The 21,862-nt window shown below is 42.6% G+C and overlaps 2 protein-coding genes across 3 annotated transcripts; both read left to right on the top strand.

The window, feature by feature from the left end:
* Window positions 1–850: 850 nt before the first annotated feature.
* Window positions 851–4,405, top strand: LOC121396193 (resistin-like). 2 transcript variants are annotated; one of them, XM_041570837.1, is made up of 4 exons: window positions 851–950; window positions 1,628–1,768; window positions 3,070–3,147; window positions 4,208–4,405. In XM_041570837.1, the coding sequence occupies exons 2-4, from the start codon at window positions 1,657–1,659 to the stop codon at window positions 4,342–4,344; spliced, it is 327 nt and encodes a 108-aa protein (XP_041426771.1). In that variant the 5' UTR covers window positions 851–950; window positions 1,628–1,656; the 3' UTR covers window positions 4,345–4,405. The 2 variants fall into 2 exon arrangements, with proteins under 2 accessions (XP_041426771.1, XP_041426775.1); XM_041570841.1 differs by lacking the exon at window positions 851–950 and adding an exon at window positions 960–1,060.
* A 12,544-nt stretch (window positions 4,406–16,949) lies between these two features.
* On the top strand, window positions 16,950–20,263 carry retn.2.L (resistin, gene 2 L homeolog). Its single transcript, XM_018267847.1, has 4 exons — window positions 16,950–17,094; window positions 17,420–17,566; window positions 19,616–19,693; window positions 20,066–20,263. Exons 1-4 carry the CDS (start codon window positions 16,965–16,967, stop codon window positions 20,200–20,202), a joined length of 492 nt encoding a protein of 163 aa, XP_018123336.1. The 5' UTR covers window positions 16,950–16,964; the 3' UTR covers window positions 20,203–20,263.
* Window positions 20,264–21,862: the final 1,599 nt, after the last annotated feature.

Below are 21,862 nucleotides of genomic sequence, written 5' to 3'. Positions count from 1 at the left end.
AGAGAGAGTCAGAGTGCAGAGAGAAGCAGAGTGCAGTGAGACAGAGTGCAGAGAACAACAGAGTGCAGAGAGAGAAAAAGACAGAGTAGAGAGAGAGAGAGAGACAGTGCAGAGAGAGACAGAGTGCAGTGAAAGAGAGAGTGTAGTGAGAGAGGCAGAGTGCAGAGAGAGACAGAGACTCACAGAGAGAGACAGAGTGCAGTGAGAGAAAGAAAGAGTGCAGCGAGAGAGAGACAGAGGGACAGAGAGAGAGAGGGGTAGAGAGAGACAGAGTGCAGGCTAAAGAGATTCCTGAGAAGCACAGTGACTGCTGGCTTCCCCTTCTTACCACATCAGTTCCTGTACTTCCGTCTTCGGCATCAGTGATGTCCACGCTCGTAAGGGGGGCTGGCTAATCCCCCTTTGAGCCTAAATCCTGCCTGGCCCAAAACTTTCTTCCTTGTTCCCCCCTGATGGCAGGCAGGCAGGCCTGCACACAGCACAGCATGAGAACGGAGACGAGTGGAAGGGGCGGAGCCACAGTGGGAGCTGGGACGGAGGAGCGGTCCTAGAGCCCACAGTTTGAAATGAACATTATAGATCAGGAGCGGCCCACATTACAAAAATACAGAGCGGCCCCTAGGGCAAATGCCCGAATAAACAGATGGTCAGTCTGCTGGTCCCAGGGGGGGGCACTGACCCCTCTTGCCCCCCTCTGTGGACACCCATGCTGATTGGCCCCTGAGTCTGATCCTCCTGCAGCTCCACAAATGGTTAATGTGCGGCCAGAATCTTCTGTTTATTTTTCCCACAGGTTCTCAGAGTGAATGTGGGAGATGATTGTTTATTGTGCATTGAATTCCTGTATAGGGTGGAGAGATTAATCCCATATCAGTATTGGCCGCCCCTCCCTCCCTGTTGGTACTTATTGCTCCCCCCACTGAGCTCACACTCTGTTCTGCGCAGGAGAGGTAAGTTCTCTTTGTGGGGAGCAATGTCAGTGAGAGGAAAGGGGGGGCTGATACTGACGGCCTGAACCCCCCACGTTTTATTCAGTTTTCTACTGAGAAATTCCTTTCATGTGAGTAGATTTATGTAACGAGTAAAATAATTAGTGACTGTGAGAATATGAAACACACGGGAGTTTGACTCATTGACAGATTCTGTTTTGGGGTAACTTTATGTTCTGAAAATGCACCTCAAATCCAACAAGTTCAGGTGCTGCACTTTAGGTTTTTGAATATCAGCCCCTGGGAACTTGCCCCGAGTAGCCCCCCATCTTTCTTCGTGCTGAGGTTCTGCACATGCTCAGTCTGCACTTCTGTCACTCACCTGAGATTAGGGACCGACTGACAATATAACGGGGAGCAAATCAAGGGCCATTTATTGGTGTCATTAACTATAAATTGTAATTCTGTCACTGGATGTGTGGGGGCCACAAACAAACGCTGTCCCTGTGGCGGAATAAATAAATAAAAGGAGAGGAAACCCCCAGTCAGATATAGGGGGGCTCGGGGGGGCCCATATTTAGTTCTTACCTGTGGGATTACACTGACACAGAGGGGGTTATTGGGCAGGGAGGGTGCAGGTTGATATTAAGGGGTGACCCTGGGTCGGTAACAGTAAGTTGTGATCTTGTTTATTACAGGGGTGACGTTGGGAGAAACAATTGGGAAGATGAAGCTGCAACTGACTCTCATTGTTCTGTTTGTTGTTCCTGCAATGGGAGGAGCCAGTGACTGCTCCATCAGTGATGTCATTGCCTTCAACAGCCTCATAAAGTCTACGGGTAACAATAACCACTGCTCCCCCTTTCCACTACAGCCCCCCGGGCTCTGACCTGCCGCTGGGATTGTGCAGAAAGGGACCCCCGGTGATACTAGAGATGAGATGGAGTAAATGAGGGTGCAGAGCCTGGCAGCTAATGTTACTGAGAGTCTCAGCAGATTTGTGGGTACCACAGGATAGTGTGTGGGTACAATAGGGGGGTACCCTCTGTCCAGTACAGTTAGACCTGGAATTAGACTGTCAGCTGCTGGGTTTGATCCCTGATAATGATATAAAGTCTTGTGTGATACTGATACTACTTATTTAGGGTCCCTGGGCACGAGGATAGTGCTGGTGAGTCTCACGTTACCAATTTCAGTGATTCCTTTCTGCTCAGGCATCTTGTGGTCAAACATTTACATTTTCCCAAATTAAAGGGTTGTTCGCCTTTAAATTAAAGGTATGATGTAGAGAGGGATATTCTGAGACACTTTGCAATTGGTTTTCATTTTTTATTATTTGTGGTTTTTGACTTATTTAGCTTTTTATTTAGTAGCTCTCCAGTTTGTTATCTCAGCCATCTGGTTGCTAGGTCCGAATTCCCCTAGCAACCATGCATTGATATGAATAAGAGACTGGAATATGAATAGGAGAGGCTTGAATAGAAAGATGGATAATAAAAAGTAACACTAACAATACATTTGTAGCCTTACACAGCATTTTTTTTAGATGGGGTCAGTGACCCCCATTTGAAAGCTGCAAAGAATCAGAAGAAAAGGGCAAATTTTAAAAAAATATATAAAAATAAATAATGATGCCCAACTGAAAAATTGCTTAGTTTTAGCCATTCAATAACATACTAAAAGTTAACTTAAAGATGAAAGAACCCATTAAATAGTTATAAAGTGTAAGTTTATTTATATATATATATCATAAAATAAGATTTGGAATTAATTCTTAGGGAGACAGGTCCCCTGTAAAATATTGTTGTTATTGAGAATATTAATCTGAGCTGGTGCAAGTGTTGAATGTGATTTCTCATTGACCAGAGAAGCTGCTCTAATGTTATTATTACTGATTATTATAACTGCTTCTGTTGTAGTTTCTCTGAAGGCCACAAGGTGGCAGTGCTGTCAGTGCAGCTCTTTGAATGTTTCAGTTGCTGAAAGAAAATGTTATAGTTTCCAAAAGAAGACTGAGGGCCCTAAATATCCATTGGAGGTCACCTGGGCACAATAAGAAGCAAACAAGGAATATTACTAATTGGCCACAAGGAGCCTCATTATGTGCCGGGGTTTTATGGGGAAATCTCTCTCATTTCAGTGGCGTCGGTTCTGCAGAATTCTGAGATAAACTGCGTTGATGCCCCGGGGAAAGGAGCCTCTGCCTCGTGTCCTGCAGGTGAGAACTTGCACCAAATGCAACTTGTTATATTTCTGTGATACAATGGCTCCCCTAAATATCCACATGAAGTTGCAGCCCCCCAGCACAAGCCTCAGACAGCCCCAATCATTATGGGATTCCGATAACCAGAAGAGAAACCTGGGCTCCTGGGTACAGAGCAGAATGTGGGACTTCAACATGGGGAGAGATTGGCACTTGGCTAAAGAGCTTGTACATAAAAATCCTGTCCCTCCCAGGAGTCTGTCATGCATGGGGCCCTTAGCCTTCCTGTGTGCATGGGGCCCCTCTCAGGTTAGATCAAATATCACTGCTTGTTGCTAGGCAGATTAGCCAACAGCACAGGGAGGAAGGGGTTGATTGTGTTTGTGCAGCAGCAGCAGTGGAATTGGGGGGGATATGAAACTGGAGGTGCAACTATGGACTCACCCCTCTGTGCCTTGGGTCCATTTTGTTCCTTAGGGCCCTTACTCACGGGCGTTTGAAGCTGCACTCACCTGCGTTCCGGTTTTATGCGTTCAGCCGCAGGGGAGCGCAGGAGTAGACGCGCTGAATTCTTTTCAATGGGGCAGTACTCACACAGACGCATGTAAGCGACGAACGCAGGTTGGGATGCAGCATGTTGTATTTTTCCTGCGTTTGGCGCTTACATGCGTCTGTGAAAAGCTCCATTGAAAATAATTCAGCGCATCTACTCCTGCGCTTCCCTGCGTCTGAACGCATAAAACCAGAACACAGGGGAGCGCAGCTTCAAACGCCCGTGAGTAAGGGACCTTAATCACCAGCCTCCCTCCCCTATGATATAAAATGGATATAAATACAAGTAGAATAAACAAATAGAAAGAGACCAGATTGTTCCCTGTGACCATATAATACCATCTTGTGTTTGGGTCTCTGGACTGGACAGTTATCAGTGACATCAGTGGGGCAATGACTTACATAGAGAACAGTAAAGGAGAGCGCCACCTGATGGCAGGTAAAGAGCTGACAATAACACTATGTACCTACCCCAGGTCTGGGGGTCTCAGCACATAAAACTCATGGCTTTGTCTCTGTACAGACACTACGGTGGTCTCCTGCGCCTGTGGGATGGGCTGTGGCTCGTGGGACATTCAGTCCAAAACTACTTGTCACTGTCAATGTTCCAATATGGACTGGACCAACGCCCGGTGCTGTAAGATCCAGATCAAATCTTAATCCTCCAATCACTTCTGTTCTTTTGTTCCTGGACAAATAAAGATTCAGTCTCTTAACCCTCCTGAGAATCCCTGAGTCTTTATTGGTGGAGGAAAGGGGGAGCAGCTGGATGTGCTGGTATGGGGGGGGGGTTATGGTTCCATTCTGCCTGGAGGTGGAGCTTAATCATTCTATCCAATGGGAAAACTGATCTTATTGCGCCTAGAGGTTGAGGGTAATTGTTCTATCCAATGGGAATACTAGTTGCAGTCTAAATGTAGGTGGGGTTAATCATTCTATCCAATGGGAAGACGAATTTCATTCTTTATGTAGGTGAGGATAATCATTCTATCCAAAGGGAAGACTAGTTTCATTCTGTATGTTGGCGGCGGTTAATCATTCTATCCAATGGAAAGACTGATCTCATTGTGCCTGAAGGTGGAGGGTAATCATCTGAGCAATAACCAATAGCAACCAATCAGGGATTAGATTTTTTTCCAGCCAGCCAGGAGCACAATGAAGGCAATCGTCTGATTAACTTCCCAGGTACAAATACAAATTTGCCCAGTGATATAAATGATCCCGAGTGTGTAATGTCAGTACTCAATGGACACAACTATATAATACACAAAGCAGTGACTCACGTGGGAGCAGGACATTATGGAAGGACTCGGGGACATGAAATATTCATCTTACACAGGCTCAACTACAACTCACTCAGACACAGAAGCCTAAATGTATAAAAACCAGGAGTAACAGACAGTTTAGCAGCTTCTTTCCAAGAAGAGTGAGACCAACTGCAAACGTGTCCAGCGGAGAGGAACAACCAGTAGGACTGCACTTTATTATTATTATTGTTATTATTATTATTATTGTATTCTGTAAGTCTATATTATGTTCTAAAAGAATCTAGATGTGGCCTCCATCCCTATGTGCTGCGCAAGCAATTCCTATTTACTTGTAATGGAAATAAACTGCGTGAATCTGCCGGAACCGCTCGCTAGGAGGAAAGAAGCCGCCAGCGAATTTGAGCCCCGCCCACCAATGTCATGTTTTTAACCATTAGGTCCCTAGTCACCAATATTTTTTTAACTATTACGGCCCATGACCAATAAAGTTTATTACTGTTCCACTGATCAACATTCATTTTCTTTTTTTTCTCTCTTTGGTGATCTGAGAAAACAATGGAGTTGGCTCTGCTTTCTGCAATACATACGTTTTTTAACTTTAAAGGACAAGGAAAGTCTAACATAGAATAAGTCTAGAAATTCTGTATTTTGTAATAAATTTGCAAAGCTGAGGCAAAAACTTGCTGGCAAAAAATCCACCAAGTCAAAAAACAAAATCTGGCGTGTATTGGAACAGTCACTCGCGTCGAAATTGCAGCGCAGCAAATGTATTCAGACGACCATTGACTTTAATGCATTTGGACCAAATAGGAGCGTTTATAAAAATTGTCGCAGGTGTCGAAATTGACGCGCATCAAAATTATTTTGACTTCTAAGCGTTCTGTGAATTTTTCGCTGTTTCGTGAATTTTTTGGCAAAGAAAAACGGGACAAATTCGCCCATCACTACTCTAACACTTCTTTGTCATATACAGCGGAACAGGTTGCTTGGGCTGTTGTAAGTGATCCCACCCTTTATCTTTTTGGGGCGACACTCCGAACACCCCAATTTTTCCATTGACTTTGACAGGGAAGATTTTGAACCCACACTCACAGACTTAAAACACAGAGTCATGGGGTCAACCCAAATGAAAAGGCAATATTTGTTGGATGCCCTAAAGTGGGAGGAGCTATGAAAAGCCATTAACGTTCAATGGGGGAATGGAACCGGCTCCCATTCTAACAGTATTAACCCCAAGATCCCCAAACTCTTCTCAGGTGGTCATCAGGGGACTGCAGGTTTATGGCACAGACACACTGGAAGATTCGGGGAGATTTAGTTGATCCAGCGACTAATCACCTCTTCTTTGGGCAACTAATCTCCCCAAAAAGCCTTCCCGCCAGCTAGAATCTAAATCGCCGGCAGGTTGGCACTTTGAGTCCTTCGTCTTCTGAAGTCGCCCAAAGTTTCCTCGTGAGGCAACAGCAGAAAACAAAGCGTTCCGAGTGCCGCCGGAGAATTAGATATCTAGCTGGCGGGAAGACTTTTTGGGGAGATTAGTTGCCCAAAGAAGATGCGATTAGTCGCTGGGTGACTAAATCTCCCCGAATCTTCTTCTGTGTCTCTGCCCTTAGGTTTGAAAAAGTCGGTGGAGCCACAACTGCCAATTAGATTTCACTTTAATTAATTTAACTGCTGCTTATGTCAGAGCTTTTGAGCTGAACCCACCAAACTTGAATCACGTAGTTATGGGGTGAACCAAAATGAAAAGACCATATTAGTTGGACACCCTGAAGTGGGAGGAGCCAACAACAACGAGCTTTTTCAAAACCAACATGAAGTTTATTCTCAAACTTTCCCTTTCTAGTTTTTAGTATTCTTAGCGCCCCCCGTTTTCTAAACACTTCTCCTCCTACAGTTTTAGGGGTTCAACTTCCAACCTCTCCAAACGTCTTCATTCCATAGCGGTTCAGGTTACTTGTGATTTTCTACGTGATCCCACCCTCTGTCTGAACATGAAATAAACTCCGGCTCTCTCATTATACCTGACATACTCCATGGGGCACATTTACTAAGCTCAAGTGAATAGTTTCGAAGGTGAACGACCCAATATTCGAATTTCTAAGTAATTTTTTGGGTACTTCGACCATTGAATTGGTCAAATTCGATCGAATCGAATGATTCGAACGATTCGAAGTAAAAATCATTCGACCGTTTAACGATTCGATAATCGAAGTACTGTCTCTTTAAAAAATCCTTCGACTCAATACTTCGCCAAATAAAAGCTACCGAATTGAATGTTAGCCTATGGGGACATTGCAGACAGGTTTTGGGCACTTTTTATGATCGAATAAAAATCATTCGATCGATCGCTTAAAATCGTTTGAATTGTTTGATTCGAACAATTTTATCGTTCGATCGAATGATTTTTATTAGATCGTTTGATCAAAGCTTTTGCGCTAAAATCCTTCAAATTCGAATTCAAAGGATTTTACCTCGAGGGTCGAATTCGAGGGTTTTTTAACCCTGGAAATTTGACCCTTGATAAATCTGCCCCCATGTATTTAGTAGAAGAGGTAAATGTTACATTAGTCTGTTCCCCTTGTTACAGAGGGACCCCCTTCCATTGAGGTGCAATAGTCACGACTGTATCGGTTGTACCCCAAGAAAAACCAGCCCAGTGCTCTAGAACCCAAACTCAATCATTCCTACACCAACACTTGAGCCATTCTAAATGTGTAGAAATAAATCTGATCTGTGTCACAATCTCATTGACTCAACGTTTGTTTGTTATTGTTTGTGGGACACAAAAATGTGATTTAAAATGTCATTAATGACTAAACATTGGAATAAAGGGAATTTACTATTTGGCTGATGTTTGTGAGAATCTCATAAAGAAATATATAATGTTCCTCTGCAGTTGTTGTCTATTATCACCCTGACTTTTGCTTCTACACAAATCTAAATGAAGAGTATGTACCTAGTTATAGGGGTAGTTCCCCTTTAAATTAATTGTTAGTATTTTGAGGCAAATTTGCAGTTGATCTTCATTTTTTATTTCTATTGGTGAGGTTTCAGCAGCTTTCTAGCGACCAGACTTTCATTTGGAGAAGAGACTGGAATAAGAACAGCCGAGATGCAGCATTTATAGAATTGAGAAGTAATAAAAAAATAACAACAATAAAAATAAAATTGTAGCCTTACAGAGCAAAAGACAGGGCTGTGGGGTCAGGGTCAGAAGACAAGGGCAAGTTAAAAATGTTTTAAAAAATGATTTAAAAAAAGTAGACCAATTGAATGGTTGCTAAGAATTGTCCATTCTATAATATATTAAACGTTGACTGGAAAGTGAACTACCCCTTTAACTGTACTTTCCTGCTGTGCGACTTGCGCATATGGAACGGGTCTGTTTCTGACAATATTCATTAATATTTAAATGATAGAATTAACCCCCTACAAGCAGTTGGGGATGAGGTGGATTAATTAACCCCCTACAAGCAGTTGGGGATGAGGTGGATTAATTAACCCCCTACAAGCAGTTTGGGGATGAGGTGGATGGTTGGGTATTAAAACTTAGTCTCAGTCCTGGACAATTTCACCCACTAGTTCCAATGTGCAATGAGTTCAGTATATACAATATATACAGGTAATAGTGACCAGAATGTGATGTCACTTAATGTTTGGTGCAAATAATAAACATCCACTGGATTTATCAACCATAGACTTGTCTATAAGACTCATAAACATTTCATTGGGAATCTGAGAGATGAGAAGCAGCAAGTTTTATTCTATAACATTAGACATTCCCCTCACTCCAGTCTTTATAGATACAAATTTCACTAACGGACACTTTTTAAATTTTGCACAGCCTATTTACTTACCCAGTTTTTATTTTTACACTGAACTGTTCCTTTAAATGGGTGGTTCACCTTTAAGTGGACTTTTAGAATGGCCAATGCTAAAATAACTTTTTTCAAGGTCTTCATTATTTATTTTCTATGGTTTTTGAAATATTTGCCTTCTTCTGTCATTTTCAGCTTTCGAATGGGGGTCACTGTCCCCATCTAAAAAACAAATGCTCTGTAAGGCTACAAATGTACCTTTGATAACTCTTGTATTACTAGAGCTTTCAACTTTGCAATTAAAAATGAAGACATAACTACTTCCATCACTAGAACTATCAATCCATCTTCATTTTCATATTGGTCAAACTAGACCGACCAAAACAGGATTTTTCAGTCCATTCCATTACTAGAGCTTTACAATTTCCATGATACAACTTAGGAAGAGAAAATCCCTTCATTCACCATAGGCAGCAAACTGTCTAAGACCTTTCAAAACTCTTGTATCACTACAGCTTTCAACTTTCTAATTAAACAGAATAGGGAGATATAACCACTTCCATCTCTGGAGCTTTCAGATCATTTCATTTCCACACTTGCGGATCTCCCTCCGATATGCCCACCTTGAGGTGGGCAATATCGGGCTGATCCGATCGTGGGCCCTAGGGCCCAACGATCGGATCCTAGCGAACGCAAACGGGCGGTCGGATCGCGGAACCGCATCAACGAACAGATGCGGCCGCGATCCGACGGGATTTTTAATCCCATCAGATCGAGATCTGGCCGACTTTCGGCCAGATCTCGATCGGGGAAGCCCGTCGGGGGCCCCCATACACGGGCCAATAAGCTGCTGACTCGGTCTGTTGGCAGCTCTTATCGGCCCGTGTATGGCCACCTTAAGGCTGTCAAAGCAGACCTGGGAAATCTCTTGTATCACTAGAGCTTCCAACTTTCCAATTAAACAGTATAAGGAGAGATAAACACTTCCACCACTAAATCTATCAAACCATCTCCATATTTGCCAACTAGGAACCTCCAAAACTAGATTTGTCCAATCTATTCTATTACAAGAGTTTTCACATTTCCTTCATACAACATAGGGACAGAAACTCTTTTTGTTCACCACAGATCTCAATCTATTGCTGTCAAAGTAGACTTTTCAATACTCTTCCATTACTAGAGCTTTAACTTTCCATTAAACATTATAGGAAGAGATAAACACTTCCATCAGTACAGCTTTCAAATCATTTCATTTCCATACTTACCAAACTAGACCAATCCAAACTCAACTTCCCAAAACATTAACTTTTAACATGGGGACAAAAAAGAAATCTCATCCTTCACCATAGACACTTCCTAAGGCTGTCAAAGTAGACCTTTCAGACATCTTCCATTATTAGAGCTACTCACTCTGGCATTGTTAGACTGTTTACCCTGCAATGGGAAGGTCTAATATGTACAGGGGGATATCTAGGACCCCTTTTAAGTACTGGGGTAACACAGGGGGCAGATTAACTGGTATAGAGAACTTCCCTCTCAACATGCATACGAAGCTTAAAGTTAAGATCTAACTGTAAAATTTTAATACATGAAGTTGTTGGAGGGGTCTTTTTTTGTTCCTGGAATAGGCCCCCGTGGCAGGAATCTTCTCTTCTCTAATGGCTGAAATGGCACTAAATTCTTGTTACAAATGGCTACCGTGTAATTATGAGTCTAGTATTATAGTGCATAATGTGATTATATTAATGTGATTATAATGTGATTTTCTGGAATTAAATGAATATTGCAAAAGTACACTTTAACATATGTTAAGGCCCAAAAAAGATTGAAGTCACACAACAGCCTACAGATTTTAATTAAAAAATCAACTCAAACTAGCTAGGTTTGTATTTTTCTGTAAATATAGGAGAATAGCTTTCCTGGCTATTTACAGAACAAAAGAGCTTGGCGTAGGAATCTACACACCCAACATGGTGGCAGACACTCTACCCACCCAAACGTGTTCTGTGAAGTTGTCTCCCACTACTGGATCTGAGAGGACTATGAGAAATATTGGGAATGATCACCAGTTTCTTCTGATAGGTCCCTCTTGTAGAGGTGGAGTTAGCTGGCGTAGGTTGTGAAGTTTGATTGGCTCAGGATACCCAAGAAATACGTTTGCATAGGAGGCTCAGGAGGATCTCACTGAAGACTTCAAACGTGCCTGGACAAGTGATGTCACATGGAAGGGGCCAAACCAGATTCTACTTTCATGCAAAGACTGCGGCTCTTCAGGAACTTCACCTCTGAAACGAAGCATTGAGTGTTGTAACTTTCTTTATTCAGTATTGTGTGTATTGTTTTGGGTTGTTTTGCAGTAGCCATCTTTATTCTTTAGTAAAGTAGTGCGTTTGTTATAAGCCATAGTGTGGGAGTGTTATAGTGTGAGTGGAAATATAGTTCCTTGATATTTACTGCAGTTTCTGTACTTATTTGTGCCCTCAGCACTACAAGCGTTTGATCCATTTTGGGTATTTGAGAGAACCTTGCACATTGCCATTGTATAAAATAAAAAGCATTTGTTCTTATTAGTGTCCTATTTTCTAGGGGGCACTTATAATGGCACATGGGATAATCCAGGAGGTTTTGGGGAGCACATGACAGATCCTCAGGCTCCATTTATGCACATTCCCTGTATAACCTCATAACAATAACAGCAGCAGTGCCCACATGTTCCCCTTTAGATGCCATTATTCTGCCCAACATTAGAATAGGACAACATTAGAATAGGACGCAAATTTGCATAAATTTGGTTTGAATGGTAACCTAAGGCCAATGGCATGTGGCTAAATAACCCCCAGTCACAATCACCTGATCCACTGAACTCCGGAGGTGCCAGGCAGTTGCCATACAATTGTCATTTCCAATGAAGGTCCATGTTAGAGGAATGCGTCAGTCAGCTGGTGGGATTAAGTGTAAATATTTGCGCCCGTTGCTACAGTTTCTATTCCATATCTCAGTTCATGTGAGAAGTTGTGGGAGCACAAGGGTCACTCAACCAACCAGAAGAACCCGGGGCAAATCTGTGCTGCCCTTCTCCTCCTCTTTTTGGATTTACAGTTTTCCCCAGGGAGCAAGAACTAGGGGCACCATCTTTATACTGGAATTGTTGCCAAGAGAGGAACCCAGAATCAGCAACACTCACCTTTATAAACAGGGTTTTACTTTGATACCAAATGTGACACTTTTTTTAGTGTAATAAGAAATTCCCACTTACAGAAATATTCTGCATCCGGTTGTTATTGCCGTGACAGTTCCACTTTATTGTGTGGATTTAATATTTATATTTAGTGATGAGCTGATTCATTTCACTTGTGAGTTCACTGGACATTTTATAAGCTCAGTACAAAGACATTTGCTCTGATGGGCAGAGCTGACAGGAGACCCAATTTCAGAAAATTTGCTGAGAATTTGTCCCTGACAATTTTTTTCTATTATTTTAAATCAACAGCAGATTTTAGTTTGTTTCAATTGTCCCTAAATCTTTCTGCCATTAAATAAGGGGGCACCAGATGCAGGATTAAGTTAAATAACAACATTTTTTTTAGGATTGCGATTAATAAAGGCTGGTTTCAAGTCTGAATTGACTGTTCTTATGGGAGGGGCTTGCTCTTCTTAATTATCCAAAAACATAGTTAGATCTGTCACATTGAATGTGTTGTGTGGTGATTGTGTAACCATGTCTGGAATTGTGTGTAGCACTGCTAATGTGTTGGGCTCATTCAACTTCCAGACCCGTTCCATTGGGGAAGAGCAATTTGTACTAAATTCACCACCAATTAAATCAAATGCAGGAAAAACCTGAAATCTAAATCCCATTGGAACAATCTGGTTCTATTTACTTTGTTACTCCCTTAATAAATGAGTCAGATCAGTAACATAACCCATCATTGGGGTAAGTGGGGCCCATAGGGTCTATAAGCTCAAGGGACCCCAATGCTGCAGCGCATACGTCGGGGGTGTCCCAGCAGCCAGGTGCAGTTGTATAACCTGCGCGGTAAAGAGAACATGTTTGGGTGCAGGGGCCCCATAAACCAAAACAGAGTTCTAAAAAATATCAAATTATCAGCAAATAACTGGGTGGTAATAGTCAGTTTGAGAGAAGTGTGCGGAACAGAATTACACCCAAATGCACAATAACCAACCCATAGTGGTGGCATGGATCCAGCTCTGCTATAGTTCTGCACCACCGCACCCCCTGGAACCAGCAGTCACAACAAATAAAACATCATTTCTGGGATTATTCTGAAATGACCAAATAGCAAAGGGAAACACAGTCTGATATAATGATACAGAGTATCAGGGGGCTCAAATCTAACCAGTAGGCAAATGGTCAGCCCCGGGGCAATTAGATTCTCTAGTTTGTGTAATGGAGTAAATGTCAGGCATGAGATGCAGAAAACTTATGGCCACAAAGAAATCAGCATCTTCATAACAACTGGAACTGCCCCAACCAACATATAAAGAAAAGGATTTATATAGAGCTCAGTGTCTGACGCATTTCACCCCGTATTAGACTTCATGCCAATCCAGCAATGTCACCCCAGGGTAATTAAGATCCTGATCCCAGCAAGCCACATGGGAATTTAAACTCCCCTCCCTGATCTCCTTTATAATTACATTATAGGTTTACAGTACAGTCACTATTAGACCTACAGGGGCACCACCATGTCTGGCCCAAATGTTTTCTCTAACTGGGATTAATTTATTCCTCTATTTCTTACTCAGGATCCTCCCCAGAGGTACCAAGTAATGACACCCCTAATACTGTCAATTGGTGATGGGCGAATTTATCCAGTTTCGCTTTGCTACAAAATTCACGAATTTCCAGCGCAATTCGTGAAACGGGTGAAAAATTAGCAAAACGGGATTTTTGATGCCGGCGTAAATTTTGAAGCAGGTGACAATTGATGCACATTAAAGTCAAATTCGCTGCAAATCCAAGAATTTATTCACCGGCGGCAAAATGAGCAAATTCACTGCAAATTCACGCCTGGCGAATAAATTCGCCCATCACTACTGCCAATATGTTCAGAAATGACACATTTGTGTTCTACCAACTCCCTTCCATGGACATTTCTGCCACTGACAACTTCCTGCTATGGGAAAACTCCTCCCACCCCACAGTCTACCTGGGACAGTGGGACCCACCTGGATTTCTCATGTTGTTCCACCGGCCCAGTCCAACCCTCTAGAAGTATCAGTAATGAGGATGTTCTGCTGTTTCTAGGGTGAAAAGAACCCACTGATTGCAGAAAGGACTTCTACCTGTCTGGGTGCTGATACCTGTTGCTGGGGAACTAGCCAAATCCTCTCCGAGTTTTATTGATACTCCTCTTACTGTAGCCCCTTATCACTCTGCAAGTGATGCCTGGACAAGTCTAATGGGCTGTTAGTGGCCGTTCTCTTTTAAAATAGTTCCAATTATAATTTACCCAACACCAATAAAACCCCCTTGACTTTCCTGGGGGCTAATATAAGATTGAGATTATTCTTGCTCAGGAAGCCAATAGACTTTCTATATTATTCCATCCCAGATATTGAATGGATCATCATTGTGGCCATATTAAACCAGGGTGTGAGATAGAGATGGTTCTGATGGTTTAGAGAAAACCCGACGTTTCTCCCTCCAGCCCAAGAACAAGCAGTTCCCATAGTGATTCCCTGAATCTGGAAATCCTACTTGTTATTGAAGATAAAATAATAATGATTGTTTGTGTCATCACTGAGTTGGCTTCATCCTTGTAGAAGATCCGGACCAGTTCCAAAGAGCATTGGAGAAGGGCTTGTCCCTTATCTTATCGACTAAATTTAGCAGCAATAAAATGATATGCAGGACAAACCCTGAATTCTTTTTTTTTTTTTTTTTTAAATGTTTTTATTTATGAGACTTTTCCTACAAATAAACAGTTGTACAGTACAAACATGTAGGGAGACTTATTGGATTGTGCACTACAGAAAAGATACAGAACAACATTGAGTAAAACGAACATCGCTGGGAATTTCCCCAATGTTACAAATAAAAGTTCCGTACTTAGAAACCGCCTTCGATTCAGTGTTGTCACCACAGAATAACCGCCAGCGGTACATGTTATGTTCTATTCCTGGGACAAACCCTGAATTCTTAATCCCTTGGAACAATCCGGTTATGTAAATGTCTCAGACAAACCCGGAGAATCTATTCTTGTTGGTTTTGTTACTCCCTCAATTAATCAATTATCATTCTGAATATTCAGCAAAAAGGTAAATGAGTCACCCCAGAAACTCAAACAGGTTTAGAAAAAAAAGCAAAATAAAAAGCAAACAACTGTCAGTTTCTACCACATTGAGACCTGGTGAGACCCACGAAAACTGCAGATAATTCCACCCAAATACATTTGCCAAAACTGATTAATATAAAGGAACCAGAAGCAACAGATCTGATTTAGAATCTCATTTAGGAGATTTCTGTTTCTGGGTCCAGTTCCAACAATACTGTTGATAAATTTGTATCCTGTGTTGATTCAACAAGATCTGATATTTGATATTTGAGAAAAGAATTGGAGCCATTTACTGGGTCATTTGTTTTAAGAGGGAAAACCAATGGGATCGCAGGTTATCACAATCCTATCGCTTGTCTAGAGGGGGAGAATCAATAATATAGACATTTATAGATCAAAATTTCTGACAATAACATTTAGCGGCTGATTTATTAAGGGTCAAATTGAAAATTTGAAATTTTAATTTTTTTTATGATCAAAAAAACTTGATTCAAATTCGTTTCATGATTTCGAGTCCAAGTTTTAGATATTCGATTTTTTTTATAAATAATTGAAATGTAATAAATGTGCCTCCCCATAGATTTGTGGCTGAAGAAAAGCAATGGAATTAATAAAATCCCTTGAGATTTTCTATTCCCTGTCAAAAATGTTGGGGATATTTGTTGCCCCGTTATTTCGGAGCCGTGACCTTATAATATTTCCCCCGCCCCACATTGAATTAGACTGTATTGCACCACCGAAATTCTTCTTTCTAATTAGGAAGTGATGGGGGGAGTGGTGGGAATTGAACCTAAATACAGACTAAAGGCTCAATGTTGGGTCAGTTAATATTTAGAGTGTTCTGTGAATTTTGTTGATAATAAATTGATAAAAATAAAGTTGGGCCCATGACCCCCTCATTAAATGTTTTGCCTTGTGAAACCCAACTGGGGGAGAGAATAGTCTATAACACTAAGGGGCATATTTATCAAGGGTCGAGTTTAGAATTGAAAAAACGTCCAATCGAAAACATCCAACCGGAGTTTTTTTCGGTCCGTTTTTGATGGAGTAGGTCCGTATTCGGCCAAATTGTATGAATCGAAGGAATAGCGATTTCGATCGCATTCAATTCAATTTTTCCCCAAAAAAAACTTTGATTTTTCAAAGTCCACCAATTGACTCCAGGAGGTCCCCCATAGGCTAAAACAGCAATTCGGCAGGTTATAGATGGCCAATGGTCGAAGTTGAATTTTTAACGAGACTGTACATGATATATTTCGAATGTTCTTTTTCTTTTCAAATTCTAATCAAATTTGGACTATTCCCTAGTCGAACTACACAAAAAATAGCTCGAAATTCTAATTTTTTTCATTCGAAAATTCACCCCGACCTTTGATAAATCTGCCCCTAACTGTAGCCTCTATTATTTTATGTGAATTATATCAGTGAGTATCACAGTGGGTGAATAGAAATTAAGTTCGGCTCCTTATCAGCTCGGGGAATAAGAACTGGACTGAACCCACTGGACCTCAGACGAGTTTCTGCTTCTTGCTGGAACCCCAAATGCACCCCAACACTGACATCCCAGAATTTCCTATGGAAACATTTAGTGACCTTTATAAAGAGATCACTCCCCATTTAGTATGTAGTCAGTCTGAGATGGGATGTTGTGAGCGTAGAGTGTTCAGTACAGTCTCAAACAGTCTCATAAAGTCTTAAACAGTCTCATACAGTCACCCACAGTCTCCTACAATAATCTCATACAATCTCCTGCAGTCGTGTACATGTTGGGTTCATGTTGGGTTCATGTTGGTGACTCAGAATGTTTTATATAAAAATCAATATAAATATTTCCTATGACAATAAATCATTAATCCCCTGATACTTGCTTGAGCTTTAGGATTGAGAGTTTCATGCGGATCAGGGGACTTTCCATAATTACATTTCCTCCACTCCTATTGGATCCAGTACTGGCCCCGCCCCCCTGGCCGGTACTTATTGCTCTGCCCAATGAGCTGTCGCAGGGAGTTGTGAGAAGGAGAGGTAAGTGCTCTTTGTGCTGCTTATTCCCAGTCATTCACTAAAGGAACATTAGGAGATTATTAGATAATAGTCTGTGCTGTTATTATGAATTGATTGTGAGGATTCATTTTGGCTCATTAGGAGTAAATCTAATGGATCTTATGATTAGTGACCCCACACTCACTATGTCTGTACAGTAACTCCATGTTTTATAAGGGGAACTAAAGCTCCACTAAGTATCAGACTAGAAATCCTGATGTTTTGGGTTCCTGTCCCTCCCCCAGTCCCACGCAGGTAAGTACCCACCTCCCATAGTAACACTGAGTCTGGGACTTGTTTATTACAGGAGTGACGTTGGGAGAAACAATTGGGAAGATGAAGCTCAGTCTGACTCTCGTTGTCCTGTTTCTGGTTCCTGTGATCACTACGGAACGTTCCAGCGACTGCTCCATCAGTGATCTTGTTGCTTTCAATGGAATCATTAAGTCTATGGGTAACTATTATTATTAGTTATATAAGGTGCCAATGCATTTATACAGATTGTTCATCTTCATCAGACCCTGCCCCAGTGAGCTTACAATCTAAGGTCCCTATCACATTCCCATCAGTCCCTGTCCCACTGAGCTTACAATCTAAGGTCCCTATCACATTCCCATCAGTCCCTGTCCCACTGAGCTTACAATCTAAGGTCCCTATCACATTCCCATCAGTCCCTGCCCCACTGAGCTTACAATCTAAGGTCCCTATCACATTCCCATCAGTCCTTGTCCCAGTGAGCTTTGAATCTAAGGTTCCTGTCACATTCCCATCAGTCCCTGCCCCAATGAGCTTACAATCTAAGGTCCCTATCACATTCCCATCAGTCCCTGCCCCAGTGAGCTTACAATCTAAGGTCCCTATCACATTCCCATCAGTCCCTGCCCCAGTGAGTTTACAATCTAAGGTCCCTATCACATTCCCATCAGTCCCTGCCCCAGTGAGCTTACAATCTAAGGTCCCTATCACATTCCCATCAGTCCCTGTCCCACTGAGCTTACAATCTAAGGTCCCTATCACATTCCCATCAGTCCCTGCCCCACTGAGCTTACAATCTAAGGTCCCTATCACATTCCCATCAGTCCTTGTCCCAGTGAGCTTTGAATCTAAGGTTCCTGTCACATTCCCATCAGTCCCTGCCCCAATGAGCTTACAATCTAAGGTCCCTATCACATTCCCATCAGTCCCTGCCCCAGTGAGTTTACAATCTAAGGTCCCTATCACATTCCCATCAGTCCCTGCCCCAGTGAGCTTACAATCTAAGGTCCCTATCACATTCCCATCAGTCCCTGCCCCAGTGAGCTTACAATCTAAGGTCGCTATCACATTCCCATCAGTCCCTGCCCCACTGAGTTTACAATCTAAGGTCCCTATCACATTCCCATCAGTCCCTGCCTAACTGAGCTTACAATGTAAGGTCCCTATCACATTTCCATCAGTCCCTGCCCCACTGAGCTTACAATCTAAGTTCGCTATCACATTCCCATCAGTCCCTGTCCCAGTGAGCTTACAATCTAAGGTCCCTATCACATTCCCATCACTCCCTGCCCCACTGAGCTTACAATCTAAGGTCCCTATCACATTCCCATCAGTCCCTGTCCCAGTGAGCTTACAATCTAAGGTCCCTATCACATTCCCATCAGTCCCTGTCCCAGTGAGCTTACATTCTAAGGTCCTTATCACATTCCCATCAGTCCCTGCCCCAGTGAGCTTACAATCTAAGGTCCCTATCACATTCCCATCAGTCCCTGTCCTAGTGAGCTTACAATCTAAGGTCCCTATCAAATTCCCATCAGTCCCTGTCCCAGTGAGCTTACAATCTAAGGTCCCTATCACATTCCCATTAGTCACTGCCCGAGTGAGCTTACAATCTAAGGTCCTTATCACATTCCCATCAGTCCCTGTCCCAGTGAGCTTACAATCTAAGGTCCCTATCACATTCCCATCAGTCCCTGCCCCAGTGAGCTAAGAATCTAAGGTCCTTATCACATTCCCATCAGTCCCTGCCCCACTGAGCTTACAATCTAAGGTCCCTATCACATTCCCATCAGTCCCTGTCCCAGTGAGCTTACAATCTAAGGTCCTTATCACATTCCCATCAGTCCCTGCCCCACTGAGCTTACAATCTAAGGTCCCTATCACATTCCCATTAGTCACTGCCCGAGTGAGCTTACAATCTAAGGTCCTTATCACATTCCCATCAGTCCCTGTCCCAGTGAGCTTACAATCTAAGGTCCCTATCACATTCCCATCAGTCCCTGCCCCAGTGAGCTAAGAATCTAAGGTCCTTATCACATTCCCATCAGTCCCTGCCCCACTGAGCTTACAATCTAAGGTCCCTATCACATTCCCATCAGTCCCTGTCCCAGTGAGCTTACAATCTAAGGTCCTTATCACATTCCCATCAGTCCCTGCCCCACTGAGCTTACAATCTAAGGCATCTACAATGAATTACTGCTCCCCCATCCCACAGTGGATTTTAATGGGTAAATGTGTCTCATTTCAGTGGTGTCGATTGTGGAGAAGTCAGAGATAAATTGCATCGATGTCAGGGGGTCTGGCAGCCTTGCCTCATGCCCAGCAGGTGAGAATGTGCAGTGGGGGTCATTCACTGGCAGTACTAATACTTAAACAGCGAGTACTTCTTACACTTATCTACAGTCCTTGGTTGTTTGGCTACAGGGTTTGTGCAGGAATTGTCCCACTTGTCCCCTGGAGTCTGACCCAATGGGACTCTTGGCCTCACTGAGTTAATGGGGCCCCTGTGCAGCCTCGGCAGCTCTCAGGGGATCAGGGGCTTTATTAGCACAAAGACCCCCAGGTATAGTTGATAGGGGCCCCTGAGGGCAGATTTATATTGATATTCAGCTGGTTCAGTGATGTTTCTTGCTGCCCTGATTTTGGGTGGGTTCTAGGGGTGTCAGCACATAAAACTCATGGCTTTGTCTCTGTACAGACACTACGGTGGTCTCCTGCGCCTGTGGGATGGGCTGTGGCTCGTGGGACATTCAGTCCAAAACTACTTGTCACTGTCAATGTGCCAATATGGACTGGACCAGCGCCCGGTGCTGTAAGATCCAGATCAAATCTTAATCCTCCAATCACTTCTGTTCTTTTGTTCCTGGACAAATAAAGATTCAGTCCCTTAACCCTCTGTCTGTCTCTGTGTCCTTGTTGGTGGGAGAGGGGGAGCAGCTGGATATTGGGGGGTCTCTAATGGAGGACGAGGCTGGTGCTAATGAATGAAACTGTGTGAAGGGATTATGGGCCGGTGCCAGTTGGGTAGAGATTGGGGCAGAAATGTCTGGTTGTTTTTATATGGGAGAAATAATCACCAGGTAATGTATTTAATGTTCAGATGAACTAATATCTCTTTATTTACAGAGCTCTGCTAATTGCACTTCCTCATGGTCTTTAATTATCTGAAATTCCAGGCAATACAAATAAATACCCCAGAAATATTGCCGGAAATCTGCTCTATTATTGTGACAATCACGGGGCTCGTGGCAAATTCAGCTGTATATTAATATTCTCATATAGACATTGACTATCATTCTATCCAATGGGAAGATGGGCCTCATTCTGCATAGAGGAGGGGCTAATTCTTCTATCCAATGGGAAGTCGGCATAGAAAACTCAGTTGCTGAAATTTACTAAGAAAGGATTTTGCATGTTGTGAATTTTATTTTCTAATAATTCTCTATGGGAAACTGAAATTTTTTATATTTTTCTGAATCAAATCAACTGATATCCGATAAATCAGACTCACACTGGGGCATTTTGCTGACCATAATGGGGGGCAGACAGAGTGGGGAGGGGAGAACCACAGCCCTTTAGCAGTAAATATCTGTGTCTCCAAAGATGCCCCAGTAGCTCCCCATCTTCTTTTCTGCTGATTCACTGATTCACATGCTCTGTGCTGCTGTCACTTACTGAGCTTAGGGAGCCACTCACAATATACAGTACACATAGAATAGAAATGTCACAATATAAGGCTGATTAGTAATTAATACACATAATTACTACATGGCAGCACAGAAACCAGTGCAATTAGCATCAGAGTTGAATAATCAGCAAACCTGTAGCATCAGCTTATATTACAGCCAGGGAAGCTCATTTTCTGCTGGATAATTAGTGACGAGCCCTAAGCTTAGCAACAGCCAATCAGAGCCCACTGAGCATGTGAGTGTCACAGACACTTTCCAAGATGGTGACCCCCTGTGACAAGTTTGAAGTCCTGGATCATTGCTGCTATTGACAAGCTCAAACTTTAGCCTTGTGCAATAAGTTCACTATATAAAATAGGACATTTTTAGCCACACTCATTTTTGGGGTTTAGTTCTCCTTTAAGGTATTAATATGCAGTTCTCCCTCCCTTTACTGCTTTAACTGCCTCGGTGCTGCTGGGAAGGTTCCCAATAGATGTTGGAACATTGTTGCTGGGAGTTGTTGCTGGGAGTTGCTTCCATTCAGCCACAGGAGCATCAGTGAGGTTGGACACTGGTGTTGGGGATCAGGCTCACAGTCGGGGTTCAGTTGTGTTTATATATTATATATCAGCACAGGGGTAGTCGCTGCTTTTGCAGGTGTAACACAATAAGGGGTCGATCACAAACAAGAATACAATTAGGTTTTGTGTCTCTTCTCCTGCCGGTCCTGATACAATCTCTCCACGTATCAATGAAATATCAATGGAGAAAGGTTTAGGTTAAGTTCCCCTTAAAACCCTAATGAAAACCGAGGGAAAGTGTAG

The sequence above is a fragment of the Xenopus laevis genome, chromosome 1L, assembly GCF_017654675.1.
Source record: "Xenopus laevis strain J_2021 chromosome 1L, Xenopus_laevis_v10.1, whole genome shotgun sequence".
Taxonomy (NCBI): Eukaryota; Metazoa; Chordata; class Amphibia; order Anura; family Pipidae; genus Xenopus; species Xenopus laevis.
This window is presented reverse-complemented; position numbering and strand designations above follow the sequence as displayed.